Source organism: Ornithorhynchus anatinus, chromosome X5 (assembly GCF_004115215.2).
Source record: "Ornithorhynchus anatinus isolate Pmale09 chromosome X5, mOrnAna1.pri.v4, whole genome shotgun sequence".
Classification (NCBI taxonomy): domain Eukaryota; kingdom Metazoa; phylum Chordata; class Mammalia; order Monotremata; family Ornithorhynchidae; genus Ornithorhynchus; species Ornithorhynchus anatinus.
Window position 1 is genome coordinate 4,330,952 of NC_041753.1, and position 24,618 is coordinate 4,355,569.

At 64.5% G+C, this 24,618-nt stretch overlaps 1 protein-coding gene across 1 annotated transcript; it reads left to right on the forward strand.

The window, feature by feature from the left end:
* Positions 1–6,037: 6,037 nt before the first annotated feature.
* On the forward strand, positions 6,038–23,892 carry NECTIN4 (nectin cell adhesion molecule 4). The gene is made up of 9 exons (XM_029055129.2): positions 6,038–6,095; positions 14,828–15,181; positions 15,615–15,905; positions 20,390–20,510; positions 20,860–21,008; positions 21,128–21,281; positions 22,921–22,996; positions 23,093–23,164; positions 23,668–23,892. The coding sequence occupies exons 1-9, from the start codon at positions 6,038–6,040 to the stop codon at positions 23,887–23,889; spliced, it is 1,497 nt and encodes a 498-aa protein (XP_028910962.1). The 3' UTR covers positions 23,890–23,892.
* The last annotated feature ends 726 nt before the right edge of the window (positions 23,893–24,618 follow it).

Genomic DNA, 24,618 nt, shown 5'->3' on the forward strand with positions numbered 1-24,618 from the left:
ACCCGAAATCCCTCGCGGCCTCCATTGGCATCTCTGCTCTCGGGATGTGGTTCACCCTTTAATCCGGTTTTATTTGTTTTTTGTATGGTCTTTGTTCAGCGTTTACTACATGCCAGGCACTGTACTAAGCGCTGGGGTAGATCCAGGAGGCCTTCCCTTTCCCTCTGCCCCTCCTCCCCTTCCCAGCGCCCTTCCTCCCTCTGCTCTATACCCCCTTCCCCTCCCCACAGCGCTTGTCTATATTTGTCTATATTACTTATTACTCTATTTATTGTATTAATGATGTGTCTATAGCTATGATTCTATTTATCTTGGTGGTATTGATGCCGGCCTACTTTTTGTTTTGCTGTTTTGCTGCCTGTTGACTTGTTTTGATGTCCGTCTCCCCCCTTCTAATAATAATAATAATGTTGGTATTTGTTAAGGGCTTACCATGTGCAGAGCACTGTTCTAAGCGCTGGGGGAGATACAGGGTCATCAGGTTGTCCCACGTGAGGCTCCCAGTCTTCATCCCCATTTTCCAGATGAGATAACTGAGGCCCCGGGAAGTGAAGTGACTTGCCCACAGTCACCCAGCTGACAAGTGGCGGAGTCAGGATTCGAACCCATGATCTCTGACTCCCAAACCCGGGCTCTTTCCACTGAGCCACGCTGCTTCTCTAGACTGTGAGCCTGTGGTGGGCGGGGACTGTCTCTCTTTGTTGCTGAATTTAACTTTCCAAGCGCTCAGTACAGCGCTCTGCACCCGGTAAAGCGCTCAGTAAATACGATTGAATGAATGAATGATCTTGTATCTACCCCAGTGCTTAAAACAGTGTTTGGCACGGAATAAGCGCTTCACAAATACCAACATTATTACTCATTATTAATAATAACCCTCCATGCCCTCCTCCTCCCCCAGCTGCCCCGATGCTCTCTTCTAAAACAAAGACTGCTGCAAGATCTCTCGGACTGTGAGCTCCATGCGGGACATGAACTGTGTCTAACCTGATGAAGCAGCGTAGCTCAGTGGAAAGATCCCAGGCTTGGGAGTTCGAGGTCGTGGGTTCGAGTCCCGGCTCTGCCGCTTGTCAGCTGGGTGACTGTGGGCAAGTCGCTTCACTTCTCTGCGCCTCAGTGACCTCATCTGGAAAATGGGGATGGAGACTGGGAGCCTCACGTGGGACAATCTGATGACCCTGTATCTCCCTCAGCGCTTAGAACGGTGCTCGGCACATAGGAAGCGCTTAACAAATACCAACATTATTATTATGATGATGAACTTGTATCTACTCCCTGGCCAGGATCTCTGTGCCAGGGAGTAGATACAAGTTGATAATAATAATAAGCGAGCCTGGCCCTTGACAAACACCATAAGAAATCAATAAGTCAATCAATACTATCTGCCGGGCGCTAAACCAAGCCCGCACTTAGAAGACCTGATTCCCAAGTCCTCAAGGAACTCACGGTTTATGGGGGAGAAAGGCAGTAAAATAAATTACAGATGGGGGAGTAATAGGGTGTGCATGGTATGTAAGCAGTGAGCCCGGGCCTGGCAGTCAGAAGGACCTGGGTTCTCAGCCCGGCTCCTCCACTGGTCTGCTGCGTGACCTTGGGCCAGTCACTTCACTTCCCTATGCCTCAGTTTCCTCATCCTGAAAGTGGGGATTAAGACTGTGAGCCCCATGTGGGTTAGGGTCTGTGGCCAACCCGATTAGCCTGCATCTACCCCAGTGCTTAGTACAGTGCCTGGCTCATAGTACGCACCTAACACAATAAGCGCTCAATAAATACGATTGAATGAACGAATGAACAAATACCACGAAAGGAAATCTATCAATCAGAAGAGGCAGTGGGGCGTAGTGGTTTGAGTGGATAGAGCACGGGTCTGGGAGTCAGAAGGACCTGGGTTCTAATCCTGGCTCCGCCACATGTCTGCCGGGTGACCGAGGGCAAGTCACTTATCTTCTCTGTGCCCCAATTATCACAGCACCGTGGCTCAGTGGAAAGAGCCCGGGCTTGGGAGTCAGAGGTCATGGGTTCGAATCCCGGCTCTGCCGTCAGCTGTGTGACTGTGGGCGAGTCACTTCACTCCTCTGGACCTCAGTTCCCTCATCTGTCAAATGGGGATGAAGACTGGGAGCCTCACGTGGGACAATCTGATGACCCTGTATCTCCCCCAGCGCTTAGAACAGTGCTGTGCACAGAGTAAGCGCTTAACAAATACCAACGTTACCATTATTATTATCCCATCTGTAAAATGGGGATAAGAGTGTGAGGCCCATGGGGGCCGGGGACTGTGTCCGACCTAATTTGTATCTACCCCAGTGCTTAAAATAGTGCTTGGCACAGGGTAAGTGTTTAATAAAGACCAAAATTATTATTAGAGCACGACACCAAGAGGTTGGGGGAGAGTACAGTGCAGTTAGAAGACCTGACCCCCTGTCCTAGGAGAGTTTACAGTCTCCGGGGGAGAGAGGCAGTAAAATAAATTTACGAGGAGGGAGTAAAAGGGTATATGTGGTATGTCGGGGGAGGGGGCTGGGGGAATCTCGGAGCGCTTGGGGGCTGGGGGAGCTGAGGGATGCTCGCGGGGGCTCCTGGGGAGGGTCCCGGGGGGGGCTGGAGGGGGTCCTGTCTCTCGCCTGCTTGCGGCTGAGCTGGCGGGAGGAAGGGAAGAGGAGTCGAGGCAGGAGGGAGATGGGTGCCAACCTCTCCCCCCCACCCCCGACCCTCCCTGCCCTTGCCACAGCTGGGGAAGCCCACCCAGAAATCCCACCCCGCCCCGGCGAGAACCGATCCTCGCTTCCCCCGGCCCCCCCAAACTACACCCTGGACCCCTCACTGGGAGCACTGAAGCAGCCTGGAAAGAGTCCAGGGCCGGGCCTCAGGAGAGCTGGCTTGCTTTTCCTGCATTCAATCATATAGTTGTTGAGCGCTGTGTGCAGAGCACTGTACTAGGCGCTTGGGAGAGTCCAGTGCAACAGTCAACAGACACCTTCCCGGCCCACAGTGAGCTCCCGGTCTAGAGAGGCCTTTAGACTCTCCGGTCTTTTCTGCACCTCGGTTTCCCCATCTGGAAAATGGGGAGAGATGACTTCTTCTCCTTCCCCCGGAGACCGTGAGCCCCAGGTGGGACGGACTGTGTGGGAGCTGCCAGAACTCAGCCAGTGGCTGGCACGTAGTAAGGGCTCAACAACCACCGCAGTTATTATTTTTACTATTATTAGGGCGAGGGCCACCAGTGAGGCGGAGGCCGGAGTGAAGTCAGGAACCTCAGCCTCCTCCCCCTCCCCGGGAGGGGCAGGTGACTTGGTGTCTCTCTCCCTTCCAGCCTCTCCGACTCTTCCTCTCTCCGTAGTCTCAGCCCCAGCCCTCGATCGTATTTACTGAGCGCTCACCTTGGGCGGAACGCTGAATTAAGTCATCGGGAGAGTCCGACACAGCAATAAACAGACACATTCCCTACCCGCAGCGCAATAAACAGACACATTCCCTACCCGCAGCGACCTTACAGTCGAGGGGGTGGGGAGGGGGGAGACAGACATTAATATGCCCCCCCCCAACCCCGTCACCCCTAATTCCGTCGACGTTTTCCTCCGCCACGATTCAGAGTTTGCGCTCTGGAGGCCCAGGTTCGAAGCGCCCCAGGGAGGACGGCTGATAAACACCCAGGTGACCTCCTTTCCTTCCCGATCAGGTTCAAAAGCCACCTCCTCCAGGAAGCGGTTCCACATCTAGACTGTAAACTCGGTGGGGGAAGGGGATGCGTCTGTTTATCGCTCTACTGGACTCTCCCAAGGGTTTAGCGCACAGTGAGCGCTCAGTAAATATCGTGGCTTGATTCCTTGGTCCTTCTGTGTCCCTCTTCGTCCCCTTGAGACCGGAAGGTCAAGGAAGGTGGAGACCCATGTCTTTCTACAGAGAGTGAGACAGACAGATCGAGTCTCCAGTTTTCTCCCAATTTATACTCTTAAATTGTGAGCCCCCTTAGGGACACCTGTGGGTTAAATCCAGCGTTCTGCACACAGTCAGTGCTTAAATACCATGGCCGCTAATAAGAAGAATAGTAAGAAAAGTATTTGTTAAGCGTTTACTATGTGCCAAGCACTGTTCTAGGCGCCGGGCTAGATACAAGGTCATCGGGTTGTCCCACGTGGGGCTCCCAGTCTTCCTCCCCATTTTCCAGAGGAGGGAACTGAGGCCCAGAGAAGTGAAGTGGCTCGCCCAAGGTCACGCAGCAGACAAGGGGCGGAGGCGGGATTAGAACCCACATCCTCTGACTCCCAAGCCCGGGCTCTTGCCGCTAAGCCACGCTGCTTCTCCACCACTAATCAATTAAAGGTATTTATTGAGCGCTCACTGGGTGTGGAGCACTGGAATAAACACTCGGGGGAATACAGTACGCTAGAGGAGGTAGACACGATCCCTGCTCAGGAGGAATTTACAGTCCAGGGTGGACTCTTCCCAACTTCCACAATCTGGGTGAGGATGATGATGATGATGGTTAAAATTGGGGAACCGCCCCTCACCCCTGAGGATAATAATAATAATAATAATATTGGTATTTGTTAAGCGCTTACTAGGTGCCGAGCACCGTTCTAAGCGCTGGGGGAGATGCAGGGTCATCAGGTTGTCCCACGTGAGGATCACAGTCTTCATCCCCATTTGACAGCTGAGGTCACTGAGGTACCGAGAAGGGAAGTGACTTGCCCAAAGTCACACAGCTGACAGCAGGTGGCGGAGCCGGGATTCGAACCCATGCCCTCTGACTCCCAAGCTCTGGCTCTTTCCACAGAGCCACTGCCATCCACCCCCACCCCACCCCGCGGGACCCTTCACTGAGGGGACTGGAGCGGACCCCAGGAATCAAGAAGGAAGGGAGTGTGTGTGTTGATGGTGGGGGGAGACCCTCTCAGTCAATCAGCTGCATTTATTGAGCGCTTATTGTGCGCAGAGCACTGTACTAAGCACTTGGAAGAGTCCAGGGTAAGAATAAAAGACACGTTCCCTGCCCACAATGAGCCCAGACCTTTGGGGGGTCGAGGGGTGCTCTGGCACTCATCTGGGAGTTGGACAGGTGGGTGTTCAGCCACTCATTGATGCATTCATCCAGTCGTATTTATTGAGCGCTTACTGTGTGCTGAGCACTGGCCCGAACGCTTGGAGGGTACAATTCGGCAACGAATAGCGACAATCCCTACCCACGCCGAGCTTACAGCCTAGAAGGGGGAAGACAGGCAACTAAATAAGGCAAAGCAAGTGGCCAGGCATAGTCTATTTCTGGTTTCCCCAAAGGCCTCCCCCCGACGGCCCACCCGGTCAGCCCCGGGCCCAGCAGGAGGCCCGGGTGAACCCCAACCGCCGGGAGGGAGGCCCGACCAGAAACGAAGAGCCGGGCCCAGGCCGGGTCAGAGGCCGCGGGGCCCACGACGGCGCCGGCTCCGGGCATCCCGGCTCTGCCCGTCCCCGGGTCGAGCCGGAACCGAACCCGGGCGGCGGGGAGGGGTAGGCCGGCGACCCGGCGTCGTCGGGCGGCCCTGCCCCGGGCCCGGAGTCGGTGCTCCCCACGACCCCCGGTCCCTCCCCGCGTGGGTCCCCGCCTTCCGCCGGCCCCCGGCTCTCTCATTAGCGGGCAGGTCCCGTGGGGGCGGGCCGGCGGTGGCTGGCGGGGGGTGCCAGGCCCGGCCCCCGGAGACGCACCTGTTCCGACCTGCCGAGCAGGTTTGCAGGTTTCTGCCGTCGGCGGCGTGGGAAGCGAGCTCTGGGAGAAGCTCCGGGCTCCCGGTCACGGCTCCGGGGGGGGCGGGGACCCCCGGCGACCCCGGCTCAACGGGAGGACCCGGGCCGGCCCGGGCCCGCCGACCGCCACCGGGCCGCCTTCCTCTTTCTACCCCGGGTGGAGGCCGGGGCTCGGTTGCCCGCGTGTGAGCGTGTGGGCGGGCGGGTGGGTGGGTGTGTGCCAGGCCCGGGTAGGGGGATCCAGAGCTCCCCGGGGGGTGAGACCCATCGCCCCCACAGCTCCGAGTCCTCGGCGTCCCCGGCCCCGGCCGCCGCCATGGTGGGTGCGGGGGCCCGGCTGGCGCCGCTCCTCCTGCTCCTCACCACCTTTCCAGGTAAGAGACGTCGGGCCGTCCCTCCCACGCCCCCCACCCTCTGTCTCGTCCCTCTCCCCCTCTTCCTCCCACCCCCCGTCCGGGTCTCAGTCTCTCCCCGAGACCCCCTTCCCCACTTCCCTCTCGCTTCTTCCCCGGAGCTTCGGGGCAGGGGCCTAGGCCCGGAGAGGCCCGGAGGGGGTCGGGGGTGGCCGGCGGCCGGGGCGACCGGGCCGTCGGACCGACGGGGGACGGAGGGCGGGGAGGCCGGTCCGAGGGGCACCGAGTGACCGGTGCCGGGCCGATTTCTGGCCGAGCCGGTCCCGTGGTGACTCAGGGTTTGGGACGGCCTGGGTGCGAAGGACGGGGGGCGGGGGTGGGAAGGGAACGCTCCGGTTCGAAGGGTCCGAGAGCAGGGGGGTGGGGGGCCGGGGCGGGTGGGCCCTGGACCTCCCGGGCTGGGTGGACACCCCGGTAGCTCCGTGAGACTACCCAATCCCCCCCCGCCCCGCCCCCGGCCCCCTGGCAGTCTCTGGCAGGTGCCTGGGTGGAGGGAGGTGAGGGGTGGGGGAAGCAGGGCGGGGTGCCCGGCAGTCCGGGTGGGGTGCCTCCGGGCTGCGGCTGCCTCCGGTCTCCCCCACCCCCAAAAACCCCACACGGGGGGTGGGTCGGCGGCAGGAACTCCCCCCTCTCCCCCCCACAACTTTCAGGGGGTCAAACAGGTGCAGCGTCCTCCCCCGCCCCCCCGCCACAGTTAACCTACCGAGGGGCGAGGGATAGGGCACGTTAGCGGGGAGGGGGTCCCCCCGTCTGTCGGAGCTGGGGGAGGGTCCGGGGTGGGGGGTCTATCCACACCCATCCGTGGGTGGGATGGGAGGAGTCGGACCCCCCCAGCAAGCCGTTCCCTTCGGTCTCCGGGAAACTTTCGGGGCGTCGGGGACGGGTTGGCCTGGGTCTCGAGTCTTCCCGGCGGCTTCTCCCGTTGGGGAGAGGGTGGGGTCTGCACCCCCCTTGCTATGCGCCCCCCCCCCCCAATAGGGTCAGGATCCGGATTCTGACGGGGAGGAGGGAATCCGAGGGAAGGTTCCCCACCCCCCACCCACACCTCTCCTTCTCCCCTTCCTCCGCACGGAGGAAGGGCCGGGGGCTCTGTCGCACAGTCCGGGCCCCCCAAGAAGACAGGTGCAGGGCCAAGAATGGGGGAGGGGGAGGCTGGGAACCAGGAGCTCCTGGGGAGCCTCTCCAACCTCAGTTTCCCCAGCGAAGGGACCTGGCTTCCAGATCCCCTCCCCCCCCACTCACCCACCCTTCCCCCCCCCCCCCCCAGGGGTGCCAGGACGGCCGGGCGGCGGAGAAAGGTTGTAGAGAGGCAGGAAGGGAGTGGGGCGGGGGGCCCCCAGATCGTGCCTCTCGCCCCCCCCCCCCACCATGTGGGCCATTAGAGCAATAAGCCCTTGGGCCCGGCCCCACCCGCCCAGCCCAGCGGTGGCTGCGAGCCGAGGTGCCACAGACACGCAGAGCCCCAGCGCCCTTTTGTCTGCCCGGACGAGCGTCCGCCCGCTCCCTCCTTCTCTGCCCCGGAGACGGGCAGCGGCCGGGGGGCGCGGGGCGGGCGTCACCCCGGAGCCCGGCCCGGCCGTGGGAGGGAGGGACGCTGGGAGATGCCCCGTGTGCGTTGAGGGGAGGTCGGGGGTCACCGGGAGCCTGTACGGACCTTGGCGGGGAGCCAGAGGGAGGCCCAGGGCCGGTGTCCTGAAGGGGACAGAGGTCAGAGGTCACAGCGAAGAGTCGAGGGCATCATCCACTCCCAGCCTTTCTTTTGGAATCTCAGCTGGAAGCAGAGAGCTCACAGCCTTCTGGGCTTCCCCTCCAACCCCGAGCCCCCCCTGGATCCACCGCAATCGGGAGAATCCCCCCCCACACGCACACCCACACCCGGCCGCCCCCTCCTCCTTCTCCCTTTGACCAGGGAGTTATCACCGGAATCCCCCCGCTCTAACTTCTCCCAGCCTCAGCTCTCCCCGAGTCCGGGAAAGGCCCCAAGTGGTCCCCCAGATCACCCTCCTTACGGAGAGCCCCCTGCTTTCCCACACTTCCTCCCGGCCTCCTCCCTTCGCCCGGGGGTGGGGTATAGGGGGAGAGGGGCTGGGAGCCGCCGGGCCCGGGTCTCCCACCCACCCACCCACGGAGCAGCGGAGCGCTGTGACTCAGCCTGGCTCAGACTTTGGCTCCAGGGGTTTTAGGGGGACTTATCTGCGCTGGGAGCCGCTGCGCCTGGGCCGGGCCTGGGGGCTGCCCTCCCCCCCAGATCTCTCCCCCGACCCCCCCCCATTCTCCCTCCTATTGTTGTCTGCTCCCTTTGTGCCTCAGCCCCCTCCCCCAGAATGGGCGTCTCGCCCAGGCAGCTAAACTCTGGCTAAGCAGGGGGCTTAGAGTAATGGAGGTTGGGGAGGGGGGCAGAGCGGGGAAGGGGGCAGAGCGGGGAGGGGACTTTCCCCTCCCGCCCCCTTGCCCCCCACGGCCTGGAGGGGGATCAAGAGGAGGGACGGGGTTCTCCGGCCGGAGAGCGGGGGCCCGGGCAGCGGGAGACCCGGGTTCCAATCCCAGCTCGGCCACTCGCTCGGCTGAGCGCCGGGCCTCGTTCTGCCCGTCTCTAAAATGGGAACTAGATCCCCGTCCCGTCTCCCGTTTAGACTCTAGGCCCCGTGTGGGCCGGGGCCCGCCTCTGATCTGCCCTCAGCCCTCAGAACGGTGTTCGGCTCGTAGTAAGCGCTTTTCCATATAATTATCGCTAATAATAATAAGATTAGAGCCCGGGGTGGTGGGGAGAGCAGCTTCACACCTCGGGGACCCGGGGGACTGGGAACGGAAGGAGCAGAGCAGAGGGAACAGCCCCGCCGGGCTACTCTCCTCGCCCTGGATTTTCGGGTGGGTAGTCGAAGTTCCCCTGCTAACTGCTGGAAGGAGGGCAGGGGTACTGGGAGAGCTGGGTGGGGGGCACCGTCAGACCCCACCCAGGAAGCAATCGAGGAGCGGGTGCGGAGTCAGGGGTTGGGGGGGGGGGGGGCGGGGAGCCGGTTACCTTGCGGCAGGGCGAATTCCAGGGTGGGAACTTTTAATTTGGCGGGGAGGTGGGGCGCTTTGATTTCGCTGGGGGGACCTAAGTAGGCATTTCCTACCAGCCGCGCTCCTCTCTCCCCCTCCCTCCTCGTTTTGGCGAGGGCGAAAATGACCGCTTCCGTCGCCCCCGCCCCCGGCCCCCGCCCCACGGGGCACAACCCCTTCCCGCGCCTCGGGTGAGGACACCCTTGCCCTGGCGGGGCCCGCTCTGCTCATCGGAGCCGGTTCCCCCGTGGGAGGGGCGGGGAGGGGACGAGAAGCTGGCAGCGGAGCCGGGCGGGGCAGGGAGGGATGCCCCGTCGGCATCGCTTGGCACCGGGCAGAGGGCTCAAACCTCCGGAGAGACAAACTGGTCGATCCCAGTTGGGCCCCCGTGCCGGAGCCCCCCGCTCCCCTCAACGCCCGCGCACACGTGCGCGTTGGCTTCCTCCCCGCCGGCCGCCCGGAGCCCCGGGCTCAGAGTAGGCACGACGAGGCCTAACTGTCGCCCCTCACTCCCGGGCCTCGGTCTCCTCCCACCGGGGCAGCCCGGCCCCCGGCCCTCCCTCTGGGCAGCGGGGCTGGGGGTGCCGGGAGAGGGCGGGCGGGGTCCCCCGAAGGGAGGGCCGCAGAGCGGGGCGGCGGTGGAGATGATGAGGGGGGCCCGGTCCGGCCAGTCGGGCCTGTTCCTTGCGCAACTTGGCGGCTGCGGCTCTGGAAACGCTCCTGACTCACCGCCGCGCCCCCTTCCCCCTCCCCCCGGGGCCCTCCGGCGAGCACCCCCGGGCCGAGGGGGGGACCGGAGGGGGGACACCGCCCCTCCAGCTGGGACCGGCACCCCAGGGAACCCCCCTCGCGCATCCCCGGAAACACCCCGCCCCTCCGCCAACCACCCGGCGGCCCTCGCCACGGCCGCCCGGTCCCGCTGCCGGGGGGTGACGTCAACCATCGGGGCTGGCGTCTCCCCCTGGGCCGGTGACGTCACGGCCCCGACGCCCCGGCCGCCGGGAGAGGGGGCCGGGGCCGGGGGGCGACCCGGGAGGCCTAGGCGCTGCCGCTGCTGGGTGGGAGCGCCGGGGTAGACACGAGATCAGCAGGTTGGGCCCAGTCCCTGTCCCACGTGGGAATCGCGGCATCGGTCCCCGTTTTCCAGATGAGGGACCGGGGGCCCGGAGAAGCCGAGTGACTTGCCCAAGCTCACGCGGCCGACGCGTGGCGGGGCCGGGATTAGAACCCAGGTCCTTTCGACGCCCGGGCGCCAGCCGCTAGACCGCGCCGCTTCACATCTGGGAGCCCGTCGTTGGGCGGGGATGGTCTCTGTCGGTTGCCGAATTGTACATTCCGAGCGCTTAGTACAGTGCTCTGCACGTAGCGGGCGCTCAATAAATGCGGCTGAATGAACGAACGAATCCGAGCCGGATCTAACCCGGGGGGTCCCGGGGCGGGGGCCTGCGGTCCCCGGCTCGATCCGCGGGGCGGAGACCGGGAGGAGGAGAGCCGATCCATCGACCGATCAGTCGATGGTGTTCATCGAGCGCTCACCGTGTGCCGGGCACTGTGCTGAGCGCTCGGGAGAGGACAGTAGAATAGAATGAGTAACGCCGTCCCCGCCCTCTGGGAGCTTACGGGCTAGAGGTCACGGAAGGGTAAGGCCGGCCTCTCCCCTTCTCCGGTGCGGAGGCCAGAGGCCTCTCCCGCGGGGCGAACCGAGGCCCGAGCTGGGTCGGACCCCGGGGTTTCAACGCTGGACTTGGTAGGGAGATAATAACGATGGTATTTGTTAAGCGCTTACTATGTGCCGAGCACTGTGCTAAGCACGGGGGGGGGGGGGGGGGGGGCGGTTACAAGGTCATCAGGTTGTCCCACGTGAGGCTCCCAGTCTTAATCCCCATTTTTCAGCTGAGGTCACTGAGGCCCAGGGAAGTTAAGCGACCTGCCCAAAGTCACTCCGCTGACAAGTGGCGGAGTGGGGATTAGAACCCATGACCTCTGACTCCTCTTTCCACTGAGAAAGGAGGTGAGGTAGCCTCCCCCTTATCCCCCCGCCAGCATCTCTCCACAGCGGGACGGTCTCTCCCCCAGCCCCTCTCTCCAGAGGGAGACAGTCTCCCCCGAGCCTCTCTTCCCAGAGCCGGGTAGTGCCCCCCAATCTCTGCTCTGAGAGAGACAGTCTCTCCCCGGATTCTCTCCAGAACAGGACAGTCTCCCTCAGTCTCTGCTCGGAGAGAGACATTCTCTCCCCGGATTCTCTCCAGGGCAGTCTCTCTCTCAGAGAGACAGTCTCTCCCCAGATTATCTCCAGAGCCTGGTAGTCTCCCTCCGTCTCTGCTCAGAGAGACAGTCTCTCCCCAGATTATCTCCAGAGCCTGGTAGTCTCCCTCCGTCTCTGCTCAGAGAGACAGTCTCTCCCCAGATTATCTCCAGAGCCTGGTAGTCTCCCTCCGTCTCTGCTCAGAGAGACAGTCTCTCCCCGGATTCTCTCCACAGCGGGACAGTCTCCCTCCGTCTCTCTCAGAGAGACAGTCTCTCCCCAGATTCTCTCCAAGCAGGACAGCCTCCCTCAGTCTCTGCTCAGAGAGAGACAGTCTCTCCCCGGATTCTCTCCAGAACGGGACAGTCTCCTGCGCAGTCTCTGCTCAGAGAGAGACGGTGTCTCCCCAGATTCTGTCCAGAGCGGGACAGTCTCTCCCAGTCTCTGTCCAGAGCAGGGCAGGCAGCCTTCCAGCATCTCTCCGGAGCGGGACGATATTGGTCCCCCTAGTTACTTTGTAGAACAGGAGAAATCTCCCCCCTCCCCACCTTCCCACCCCCCCAGCCTCTCTCCGGAGCAGGTCTACGTCCCCCCCACCCCCAACGCCCCCAGACTACCTCCCGCTGGCACCGTCCTCCCCGTGATGGGCCGGGCAGGCTGAGGCCTGGCCGGCACTGCCGCCCGGGCTCCTAGGATGGGCCGGTCTGGGGAGGAGAAGCAGTGTGGCCTAATGGATGGAGCCCGGGCCCGGGACTCAGAAGGATCTGGACACTTCTCTGTGCCTCAGTTTCTTCATCTGTAAATCGGGGGTGAAGCCCGGGAGCCCCGTGTGGGACGGGGACCGTGTCCAACCTCATTAGCTCGGATCTACCCCAGCGCTTAGAACGGCGCCCGGCACATCCGTTCATTCAGTCGGATTTACTGAGCTCTTACTGGGTGCCGAGCACTGTACTAAATGCTTAGGAGAGCGCTTAAAAATACCATTTTTTTTTAAAAAAAAAAAAGATAGGGTTGGAGGATTCATCTCCCGGCCTCCACCGACAAGGGGACCTTTAGATGGGGTCGACATCCCGCCGCTCAGCCCGGGCTCCCGGAGCCCCACGCCAGGATTGCAGGGGGGCGGCGATGGATGCCAGCGAGGTCCACCCGACGGCTGGGCTGCCCGCTCCGGCCCCTGGGGTTCGGTGGAGGCAGGGGAGGCCGGACAGCCTCACCCGGCCAACCCGGCGGCCGTGCGGCCCGGCCGACGTGGCAGCGCCCGAGATCCACCGCGTGTGGGAACCGGTCGGGTTCACGGGGGAGGTCCCAGTGTTCCCGGTGTGCGGGAGGGAACCCAATAGAGGAGGATCCGGGGGTCGCGTGGGTTCGGTTCAGCGCCTCGGGGGCGACGGGGCGGTCCGGACCCCTGGGTCCCGTCCCCCGGGCTGAAGCGGCGGGCCGGAGGGGGCGAGGGAGGGGGGCCCGGCGGGACTGGAGAGTCGGGCTGGGAGCCGGCGGGGGGGGGGTGGGTGGGGCCGTCACCGGCGGCTCTCAGGGCCCAGAATGTGAACCGGCTGGTCTGTCCCGTCCGGGGCTCCCGGCAACATTCCTGCTCCTCCCCGGCCCCCCGCCCCTGCCCCGTCTGCCCAGGGCGGGCACGGGACCCCTCGGGTCTGAACTGGGCTTGGGTCGGTGGGGGCGGCTCTTTTCTGGGCCTCAGTTCCCCAGTGCGGCCCTCAAGGGGAAGTAGCACCCGACTGGGAGGGGGACCCAGGGTCCTCCCCCCCCCCCCGCCCATCCAGATTCCTACAGACCCTTCTCCCTCCACCCTGGGCCCGGGATGGATATCTTCTGGGGGAAACTGAGGCAGCCACGGGGGAAGTCCTCGGTCCTATTTCACCTACTTAATCCATCCCCTCCACCGGAATCCCTGCACCTCACATACCTCTCTGGTTCTCCTCTTCTACCCCCGCCGGGACCCTCAGACCCCGTCTCCCCGGTTTTCCTTGTCCTCACGATCCTCTCCCCGGGTGGGAAGCGGGGAGGGTGACCCCCGCCCCCCCCCGTCCGCCTCTCTGCCTCCCCCCCAACCCGGAGCCCCCATCCCAGCTCTCGGCCAGGGCCTGGATCCTGCCGTTCTCTCCGGGCCCGTGTCTCTGACCACGTGTCCATCTCTGGCTCCGACTGACCCTGCCTCTCTGGGACCCTTTATTTCAGTCTGCCCCATCCGCGTCTCTCTCTGGCCTAGATCTCTGTCTCTTTCTGACCTGTCTGTCTCTGACCCTGCATCTCAGTTTGTCTCTCTCAGGCCCTTTTCTCTATCTCTCCCTACCCCTTGGCATATCTCTGATCTGTGTCTCTCTTTGTCTCTCTCTGCTACCTGACTCTGCGTCCCTCTGCCCCATATCTCTGTCTCTCCCCACGATCAGTGTCTCCACCTCTGCCCTCCAGTCACTGTCTCTCTGCCCCATATCTCTGTCCCTGTGACTCATGTCTCTGTCCCTCGGTCTTTGCGTATCTCTCTCTCTACCCCATGCCTGTCTCCACCCCTCAGTTTCTGTCTCTCTCTGCCCCAGACCTCTTTCTCTGGCCCTCAATCTCTCTGTCTCTCCTTCTCCCGCCATCTCTGTCTCTGCCCCTAAGACTTCGTGTGTGTCTCTCTCTGCCTCGTGCCTCTGTCTCTGCCTTACGCCTCTGTCTCTGCCCTTCGATCCCCATCTCTCTCTCCCCCGTCTCTGTCTCTGCAGCAAGACTGGGTACGTTCCTCTCTCTGCCCCGTACCTCAGTCTCTCACTCTCTTTCCCTTTCTCCCCATCTCTGTCTCTGCCCCTCAGTCCCCATTTCTCTCTCCTTCTCTCCCTCCTGTCTCTGTCTCTAAGACTTTGTGTGTGTGTCTCTCTGCCCCATGCCTGTCTCTACCCCTCAGTCTCTCTCTCTCCTTCTCTCTCCCCCCTGGGCTCTGTCTCTGTCCCTCAGTCTCTTTCTCTCGCCCCGCATCTCTGTCTCTGCTCCAAGACTGTGCGTGTCTCTCTCCGTCCCAGGCCTCGGTCTCTGCCCCCAAGTCTCTCTCGCTCTCCTTCTTTCTCCCCCCAGGTCTCTGTCTCTGCCCCTCAGACTCTCTCTCTCCTCCTCTGCCCTTCGGTCCCCATTTCTCGTTCTCTCTCACCCTCCCATCTCTGTCCCTGCCCAACGACGGCGTGTGTGTCTCTCTCTGCCCCTCAGTCCCCATTTCTCTCTCTGTCTCTCACCCTCCTGTCTCTGTCTCCGCCCCAGGTCTCTGTCTCTCAGGCCCCATTCCCTCTCTCTCTCTGTCACCCTCCCCATCGTGTCTCTGCCCCCCCGGCCCGGTGAGCCCTGCCGTGCCCCTGACGGGCGTCCCGCGCCCTCTCTTCTCTCCTCCCGTCCCCCCGTCTCCCCATCGCAGGGCAGTGCCCGGCGGGCGAGCTGGAGGCCCCGGCGGAGGTGACGGTGGTGCTGGGGCAGGACGCCGAGCTGCCCTGCTTCTACCGGGGCGAGCCCGGCGAGCGCGTGGAGCAGGTGGCCTGGGCCCGGGTTGGGGCCGGGGAGCTGGCGCTGCTCAACGCGCAGTACGGGCTGCACGTGAGCGAGGCCTACGCCGGGCACGTGGCCCTGCCCGCCCGCCCGCAGCCCCGGGACCCGGCCGACGGCGCCATCCTGCTGCGCAACGCCGTGCAGGCCGACGAGGGCGACTACGAGTGCCGCGTCAGCACCTTCCCGGCCGGCAGCTTCCAGGCCCGGCTCAACCTCCGGGTGCTCGGTGAGGGTCCGGACCCAGGCCGCCGCGGGCGGGGAGCCGGGGGGGCCGGGGAGGGCAAGGCCGGGGGGACACCGGGGTGTGGGCCGGGGAGTGCTAGGCCGGGGGGGACGCCGAGGCCGGGGGTTGCAGGGTCAGGGAAGATGGGCCTGGGGGCGACTGAGGCCGGAGATGTGGGTCTGGGGGGAATGCGAAGGCGGGGGAACCGGGTCCCGGGGCGGGCAGCCGACGGGACAAGGGGGTGTGACGCCAGTGTGCCCGGGGAAAGTGGACCCGGGGATGCGGGACCGGGGGGCGCGACCCTCAGGGGGAGCGGGGCCGGGAGGCCCGAGACCCGGAGGTGCGACGCCAGGGCGGCTGGGCCGGGGGGGAGAGCGAGACCGGGGCGACCGGAGCCCGTCCGCCCTCGCCCGTCAGCGTCCCTCCGCCCCCGCAGTGCCCCCGCTGCCCACGCTGAACCCGGGGCCGCCGCTGGAGGAGGGTCAGGGCCGGACGCTGGCGGCCTCCTGCACGGCCGAGGGCAGCCCGGAGCCCACGGTGTCCTGGGAGACGCCGGTCAAGGGCTCGGCCACCAGCCGCTCGGCCGCCCGGCCCCGCTCGGCCGCCGTGACCACCGAGTTCCACCTGGTGCCCAGCCGCGGCATGAACGGGCAGCCGCTCACCTGCGTCGTGTCTCACCCCGGCCTGCCCGAGGACAAGAGGATCACCCACCGGCTCCGCGTGGCCTGTGAGTGGCGGTGGGGGGCGGCCGCTGCGGACGGGGGAGGCTCGGTGGCAAGAGCCCGGGCTTAGGAGTCAGAGGTCATGGGTTCTAATCCCGGCTCCGCCGCCCGTCAGCTGCGTGACTTTGGGCAAACTTCTCGGTGCCTCAGTGACCTCATCTGTCAAATGGGGATAAAGACCGTGAGCCCCACGGGGGACAACCTGATGACCCTGTATCTCCCCCAGCGCTTAGAACAGTGCGCGGCACCTAGTAAGCGCTTGGCAAATACCAACGTTATTATTATTAACCAGGTCGAGCCCGAAATCTGCCAATCTCTAGACTCTCCTCGTGGGCCGAGAATGCGCCTGCTCACTGTTCTACCGGCCTCTCCCAAGCGCTTAGTACAGCGTTTTGCCCACAGTAAGCGCTCAGTAAATAGAGTGGAGTGAATGAATGATTGACGGTTACCCTCCCACTTCAAAGCCTGAGTGACGGCTCATAGAGAAGCAGCGCGGCTCAGTGGAAAGAGCCCCGGCTTGGGAGTCAGAGGTCATGGGTTCGACTCCCGGCTCTGCCGCTCGTCAGCTGGGTGTCTGCGGGCGAGTCACTTCACTTCTCTGGGCCTCGGTGACCTCATCTGGAAAACGGGGATGAGCCGTGAGCCTCCCGTGGGACGACCTGATGAGCCTGTATCTCCCCCAGCGCTTAGAACAGTGCGCGGCCCATAGTAAGCGCTTAACAAATACCGACATCATCTCCCCTACGAGGCCTTCCCTGACTACGCCCGCCTCCTCCACGGGGCCTTCCCTGACTGCGCCCCTCTTCCCTCTTCTCTCACTCCCTCCTGCGTCGCCCCGACTCGCTCCCCTTTATTCATCCCCCCTTCCCCGCCCCACGCCACCTCTCTCATTGCCTGATTTCTACTAACGTCCGATTCCCCCTCTAGACCGTGAGCTCACTGTGCCCGTTTATTGTTCTACGTTCCTCTGCCAAGTTCTCGGTACAGCGCTCCGCACGCAGTAAGCGCTCAATAAATACCATCCAACGAGGGAAGGCGATCGGACGTCCGGAGACCCCGGCGCTCATCCCGGCTCCGTCCCAAGACCTGCCGGTGGCTCTCATTCGAGGGGCTTTCACTTAATCGTATTTATTGAGCGCTTACCCTGCGCAGAGCTCTGTACTAAGCGCTTGGGAGAGGACGAAGGAACAATAGACGGACACATTCCCTGCCCATGCTGAGCTTGCAGTCGCGTGTAAGCAGAGAAGCAGCGTGGCTCGGTGGAAAGAGCCCGGGCGTGGGAGTCCGAGGTCATGGGTTCGAATCCCGGATCCGCCGCTTGTCAGCTGCGTGACTGCGGGCAAGTCACTTCCCTTCTCTGTGCCTCAGTTCCCTTATCCGTCAAATGGGGATGAAGACTGTGAGCCTCACGTGGGACAACCTGATTAGCCTGTATCCTCCCCAGCGCTTAGAACAGTGCTCTGCACATAGTAAGCGCTCAATACCAACATTATTATTATTATTAGTGGCCGAACCTCTCTGGGCCCCCCATTAAACGGAGATGAGATCCTCCACCGTCACCGGAATTTATGGAGTGCTTACCCCGTGCGGATCACTGGACTGAACACTTGGGAGACTCACAACAATAATAAAAATAATGGTGGTATCTTTTAAGCGCTTCCTATGGGCCGGGCGCCGTTCTAAGCGCTGGGGAGGATGAAAGGACTATGTTGGATGGTCATAGTCCCCGTCCCATACGGGGCCCGCGGTCTCCACTCGTACGGATGTCCGTCTCCCCGCCTCTAGACTGTGAGCTGGTTGTGGGCAGGGAATGTGTCTGGTGCTGTACCGTCCTCTCCCGAGCGCTTAGTACAGTCCTTTGCACACAGGAAGCGCTCCATAAATACGACGGAACGGAATGAATGAATGAACGAACTCGCCGTGGGCAGGGATGCTCACCGTTTATTGTCCTGTTGGACTTTCCCAAGCCTTTAGTACGCGGTGAGCCCTCAATAAATACGACTGAAGGAATGAATGCTCTGCGCACAGTTAGCGCTCAATAAGTACCAATGAATGAATGAATCCCCATTTTGCAGATGAGGGAACGGAGGCCCGGAGAAGCAAAGTGACTTGCCCGAGGTCACACAGCAGACAAGGGAGGGAGCCGGGATTAGAACCCGGGTCCTTCTGACTCCCGGGCCCTGGCCTCTAGGCCGTGCTGCTCCTAAAAAATTCAATATAACACAACCCAGTACCGCGCGTGACGACAGTTGCTGTCCCTCCCTCTTCGACGAGAAGCCCCGTGAAGGGCAAGGATTGGGCCTCCTCTGATTATTTTGGATGTACTTGGGTACCTGGAAAGCCCTTTTAAAAATACCCTAAGAATCGACGGCATTTACCCAACGCTCACTAACAAGGACGGCGTTTGTGAAGCGCTTTCCGCACGTCGAGCTCTGTTCTAAGCGCAGGGGTCGGCACCAGGGCGTCACGTGGGACACAGTCCCTGTCCCGCACGGGGGCGTCACGATCGTAATCCCCCTTTTACAGATGAGGCCGCTGGGGCCCGGAGAAGCGAAGTGACTCGTCCAAGGTCACGCGGCAGACAAGGAGCTTATAGACGGCCTAGTTAACCGATGCTCATGGGGGGATGGCAGAGATGGGCAGCTAAGGACCTAAACGGGCGCCGTGGGGAGGTGGGGGAGAGGTCCTCCGGGCTCGGGGGGCGTGGGTGGAGGGCGGAGGTAGGCGGAGAGGGCACGGGCCCGGGAGTCCGAGGACCCGGGTTCTAATCCCCCTCTAGACTAGCTCCTAGTGGGCAGGGAACGCCTCTTTTCTATTAACAATAATAATAACGTTGGTATTTGTTAAGCGCTTACTATGTGCAGAGCACTGTTCTAAGCGCTGGTGGGGGGATACAGGGTGACCAGGTTGTCCCACGTGGGGCTCACGGTTTTTAATCCCCATTTGACAGATGAGGTCACGGAGGCCCAGAGAAGTGAGGCGACTTGCCCGAGGTCACCCAGCTGGCGGGCGGCGGGGATTCGAACCCTCGACCTCCGCCTCCCAAGCCCGGGCTCTTTCCACTGAGCCGCGCTGCCGTAGTATCACACTGTAACAACAGTAACAGTAATGGTATTTGTTAAGCGCTTACTACGTGCAAAGCACCGTTCTAAGCGCTGGCGGGGGGGATACAAGGTGACCAGGTCGTCCCGCGTGGAGCTCACAGTTTTAATCCCCATTTTCCTGATGAGGTAACCGAGGCGCAGAGAAGTTAAGTGACTTGCCCAAGGTCACACAGCTGTAGTCTCCCAAACGCTCAGTAGAGTGCTCCGCCCGCGGTAAGCGCTCAATAAATACAGTCGACTGACTGACTCATCCCGGCTCTGCCCCTTGCCTGCCGTGTGACCTCGGGCTAGTCACCGAGCTTCTCTTTGCCTCTGTTTCCTCAACCGGAAAATGGGGATTCCAAACCTGTTCTCCTTCCTACTTAGACCATAAGCCCCACGTGAGTCCGACCCGATTAACCTGCGCCGCCTCAGTGGCTCGGACGGTGCCCGACCCGTAATACGAGCTCCGGAAAGGCGGGGCCCCCGATCAGCGATGTTTACGGAGCACTTCCTGGACGCAGATCGATCGAGGGTACTTACTTACTGAGCGCCCGCCGGGTGCCGAGCACCGAGACGGGAACCGGGTCCGACCCGATTAACCCGCGGTGGCCTCCGTGGCTGGGACGGCGCTGGAATGATAATGGCGATCGCGGCATTTATTGAATGCCCACGGTGGGCCAAGCACCGGGGGTAGCTCCGAGTTAATCGGGTCGGACGCGGTCCCCGCCCCAGGCGGGGCTCCCGCTCTTCACCCCCGTTTTCCGGGCGAGGTAACCGAGGCCCGGACAAGCGAAGCGACGCGCCCCAGGTCACCCAGCGGACACGCGGCAGAGCGGGGATCGGAACCCAGGTCCTTCCGCCTCCCCGGCCCGGGCCCCGTCCTCTCCGCAAGCAGCGGCAAGGGCCCGGGCCGGGGAGTCAGGGGTCGCGGGGCCTAATCTCGGCTCCGCCGCTTGTCAGCGGGGTGACTTGGGGCGGGTCGCTCCGCTTCCCCGGGCCTCGGTTCCCTCCTCCGGAAAACGGGGGTGAAGACCGGGAGCCCCACGTGGGACGACCTGATGACCTCGTATCCCCCCGCCCCGGCGCTCAGAACGGTGCTTTGCACGTAGTGAGCGCTTCACAGATCCCATCGTTATTACTAAGAGAGGGGATCCCCAATCCGTGTTATTTATTGAGCGCTTCCTGGGTGCGGAGCCCCCCGTTAAGTACCGGGGGGAGTCCGAGACGGTGGAGCCGGTAGACGCCACCCCTGCCCACGGGGAGCGGGCGGTCCAAGGCGGGAGGCAGAGCCTCCGAGCCCCAGCGCCGAGCCCGGCGCTCCGCGCCCAGCAAGCGCTCGGTCGGTAACGCTCGAACGAGCCGGCGGCCCCTCGCCCGAGCGCCCCGTCTCTTGTCCCGCCTAGACCTGGCCGAGCCGTCCGTGTGGGGCCTGGAGGAGCCCGAAGAGTGGCACGAGGGCAAGGAGGGGGCGATGCTGAAGTGCCTGGGCGAAGGGCAGCCGCCCCCCTCCTTCAACTGGACCCGGTGAGGCGGGGGGGGGACCCGGGCCGGGGCGTGGACCCGCGCGGGCGTCCCCGACCCACGGTGCGGCCCCGGGGACCCGCCGCACGGGCCGGATCCGGGCGTGGGTCGGGCCGGGTTCGGGGGCGGCGGGCCGGAGGGAGGGGAGGTCAGGCCGGGCGGCTCTGCCCGTGTCCGGGCCCGTCGACGGGGAGGAGGGGCACCGTGGGAACGGGCGGGCGGCCGGGGGTGACGTCACCCCCGGGGCGGAGGGAGCCGCCCGGGCACGTCGGCGGCCGGTGCCCGGGGCCGGCCCGGCGCCCGTCGGCTCACCGGCCTCCCCTCCCCTCCCCTCCCTCCTCCCGGCCCGCAGGCTGGACGGGCCGCTGCCCGGCGGGGTGCGGGCGGACAAGGGGACCCTCCTGTTCCCCGCCCTCACCCCCGACCTCGGCGGCACCTACGTCTGCCGCGTGAGCAACGCCGTGTCCGCCCGCGAGAGCCGGGTCGTCGTCGACGTCAAAGGTGAGAAGGCGGGGGGCGGCGGGGCCCGGCGGCGGGAAGGCCGGCCGGTCCGGGGGGGCCGGGGAGGGGGGCCGCCGCCCAAGCGGGCCCGCCCATCCCCTCCGCCCCTCCGGCCCCAGTTCCGGACACGGAGGGCCCGCCGGTGGACGTGGTGTCGGCGTCGGTGGTGGCGGTGGGCGTCATCGCCGCCCTGCTCCTCTGCCTCCTCGTGGCCGCCGTGGTGCTCATGTCCCTCTACCACCGACGCAAGACCCAGAGGCTCTCGCAGAAATAGTGAGTGGGGGACGGGGGGGGGGGGACGGGGGGGACCCCGGGGACCGGCCCGGCCCCGCCGGGAGGCGGCCCACGCCCCCTCCGTCGTCCCGCCGTACGCCCCCGAGCGCTTAGCGCGGTGCTTCGCGCACGCTTGAGTGCAGACGGTCGAGCGGACGGAGCCCCTCGCGGGCGGGGACCGCGTCCGTCGACCGTTCGGTCGGACTCCCCCAAGCGCTTGGGACGGTGCCCCGCCCGCCGTGAGCGCTCGGTAAATACCGGCCGACCGACCGACCGACTTCCCTCCGCCTCTTCGCCCACTCCCTGCTGCGTCACCCTGACCGGCTCCCCCGGGAAGAGCCCGGGCTTGGGAGTCAGAGGTCGTGGGTTCTAATCCCGCCTCCGCCGCCGGGCGGCTGTGTGACTTTGGGCAAGTCACTTCGCTTCTCTGGGCCTCGGTGACCTCATCCGTGAAATGGGGATTAAGACCGTGAGCCCCCTTTGGGGGGGGGGGGACCTGATTACCTTGTCACAACCCCCAGCGCTTAGAACAGTGCTTGGCCGCATAGTAAGTGCTTAACAGATGCCATCATCATCATCATCATCATCATCATCATTATTATTATTATTCATCCCCCCCGCCCGCCAAACAGCCCTTAGGTCCGTTGCCGTCATTTATTTATTCATTCGATAGTATTTGTTGAGCGCTTACTATGTGCAGGGCACCGTCCTAAGCGCCTAGAATGTACAAATCGGTAACAGATAGAGACACTCCCTGCCCTACTCGTGTCTGCCGCCCACCTCCAGACCGTAAGGTCACCGTGGGCGGGGAGCGGGTCTGTCATGTCGCGATACCGTACTCTCCCAAGCGCTTAGTACAGTCCTCTGCGCGCAGTCAGCGCTCAGTAGATACGACTCGACGGAAGCCCCGACCTGGAGGCCGGAGGGCCCGGGTTCTCATCCCGGCTCCGCCGCTTGCCTTCCGGGCATCCTCGGGCGAGTCACTTTAGTCAGCCAGCCAGTCGGTGGTATCTACTGAGCGCTCACTGCGCGCAGAGCACCGGATTAAGCAGTTGGGAGGGGACGACGGAACAACAGAACGGAGACATCCCCTGCCCACCACCGCGAGTTTACGGTCGGGTGGGGGGTGCGCGCTTTGCCGGTCTGGGCCTCAGTTTCCTCATCTGCAAATTGGGGATCCAATCCCTGCCCGTTGATTCATCCAGTCGTATTTCTCGAGCGCTTACCGTGCGCGGAGCACTTGGGAGAGGACACTGAAACGATACAGCGGACGCGTTCCCTGCCCGCGACGGGCTCACGGTCCAGACGGGGACTCCACTGGCCCGGGCCTCGGTTTCCTCGCCGGCACAACGGGGAATTCCATCCTGTTCTTCCCCCCCCGCTTAGACTGTGAGCCCCAAGCGGGACAGGGACCGTGTCGCACCCGGTCATCCCGTCTCCCCCGCGGTGCTCAGCACATAGTAAGTGCTCAACGAGTACCATAAATTGTCCCGGAGCGGGGGGGAGGCCAGGCGGGGGAACCCACCCGTGCTCACACGGACACAGAGTCCCTCTCGGGCCGGGGACCCCCGGGGAGGGGACCCGAAGGGAGACGTCCCTCACCCGGACGGCGTCTCTCTCCGCGCCCCCCGTCCGGCAGCGAGGAGGAGCTGACCCTGACGAGGGAGAACTCCATCCGCCGTCTGCACTCCCACCACTCGGACCCCCGGACCCAGGTGAGCGACCGGCAGGGCGGAGGTCAGGGCGGGGGGCGGTGGACGGGTCCGGCGTCCGGAGGCCCGCCCCGACCGGCCCCTCTCGGTCCCCGGCAGGAGGAGAGCGTGGGCCTGAGGGCCGACGGCCACCCGGACAGTCTCAAGGACAACAGCAGCTGCTCCGTCATGGTGAGGCCCGGGCCCGTCTCCCCCCAGAGACGGGGATCCTCGCCCCCTCCGGCCCCCTCGACCGGCCCCCCGCCCCTCTGCCCCGCTCCGCCGTCGGGGTTCCCCGGTGCCCTCCGCCGAAGGGCCGGGCCCGAGGCCTAGCCCACCGCTCACGGGTGGCCGAGCGAGGCGGGCCCCTCGCCTCCTCGCCCTCCGCCTCCTCTCGCTCTCCGAGCCCCCGCCCGGGCGCCCCGGCGTCCCGGGACCCCCTGCCCTTGACCTCGGACCCCCCCCGCCCCGCCCCGCCGCCCGTTCCCCTCTGCCCCGGCCTCCTTGACCGTGCCCCGCGCGGCCTTCCCCTCGCTCCCAGGCCCCCGGCCCTTCTCTGCCCTCCTCCCGACCCCCAGCCCCAGCCCTCGTACCCCTCCCCGGGCCGCCCCCCCGTCCCCCGGGCCCCCCCGGCCGGCCCCGTCCCTCCCCGCCCGTGACCGGTAACCCTCGCCCCGCGGCGACCGTGCCAGCAGAGCGAGGAGCCCGAGGGCCGCAGCTACTCCACGCTGACCACGGTGCGGGAGATCGAGACGCAGACGGAGCTGCTGGCGCGGGCGGAGGACGACGAGGAGCAGCAGCGCGACGCGGGCATCAAGCAGGCCATGAGCCACTTCGTGCAGGAGAACGGGACCCTGCGAGCCAAGCCCACCGCGGGCAACGGGATTTACATCAACGGGCGGGGCCACCTGGTCTGAGCCCCTCCCCCCCTCCCCTCCCCCCTCCCCGCTCTCCCTTGCACCCCCCGCCGAGGTCCGGGGCGCTCCCGGGCCCCCTCCCCCCTCCCCCGAAGCCCCCCGGCCCAGCTCGAGTGCGGGTCGTTGCGTGAGCCCCTCGAGGGCCCCCGGAGCAGTATTAGGTTGAGGCGGGGGGGGGGGGGGGGTCGGGGAGGAGACGCGGAGCATCCTCCGACCGGCGGGGGGGGGGGGGGAGGGATGCCGCCGGGGTTACCGTGGCAACGGGCGGGCCTGGGCCGGCGCTGCCCCCTGGCGGCCGAGGCGCATGCGCAGGAGAAGGGCCGGGTGGAGGGTTTGCCCGGGTCCCTGCACCCCCTCTCCCCCCCTCCCCAAGCCCCCCACATCCAGCTGTGACCAAAGAAGGCTTCGCCCGCCCCCGGGGGCTTCGGGGAGGGGGCCTCTCTGGAGGAATGGAAGTGTAGCCCAACCCCCCCCCCCCCCGGATGGATGGAGAGGGGGGGTTGATCCAGGACCCCCTCCCCCGAGACCCCCACCCCTCTGGGAATCCCCCCGCCCGGACCCCCGATGCTGTTGGGGGGCGCACACCGGGGAAGAAGTCGACCGCGGACCCCCTTTCGACCGAAAGCCGCCGGCGTCCCCGTGAAGACCCCCTCCCCGAGATGGGGACGGGGGAGAGCGGGCGGGCGTGTACGCGCCTGTACGGCCAAACGCCCCCCCCGGCCAGGAGGG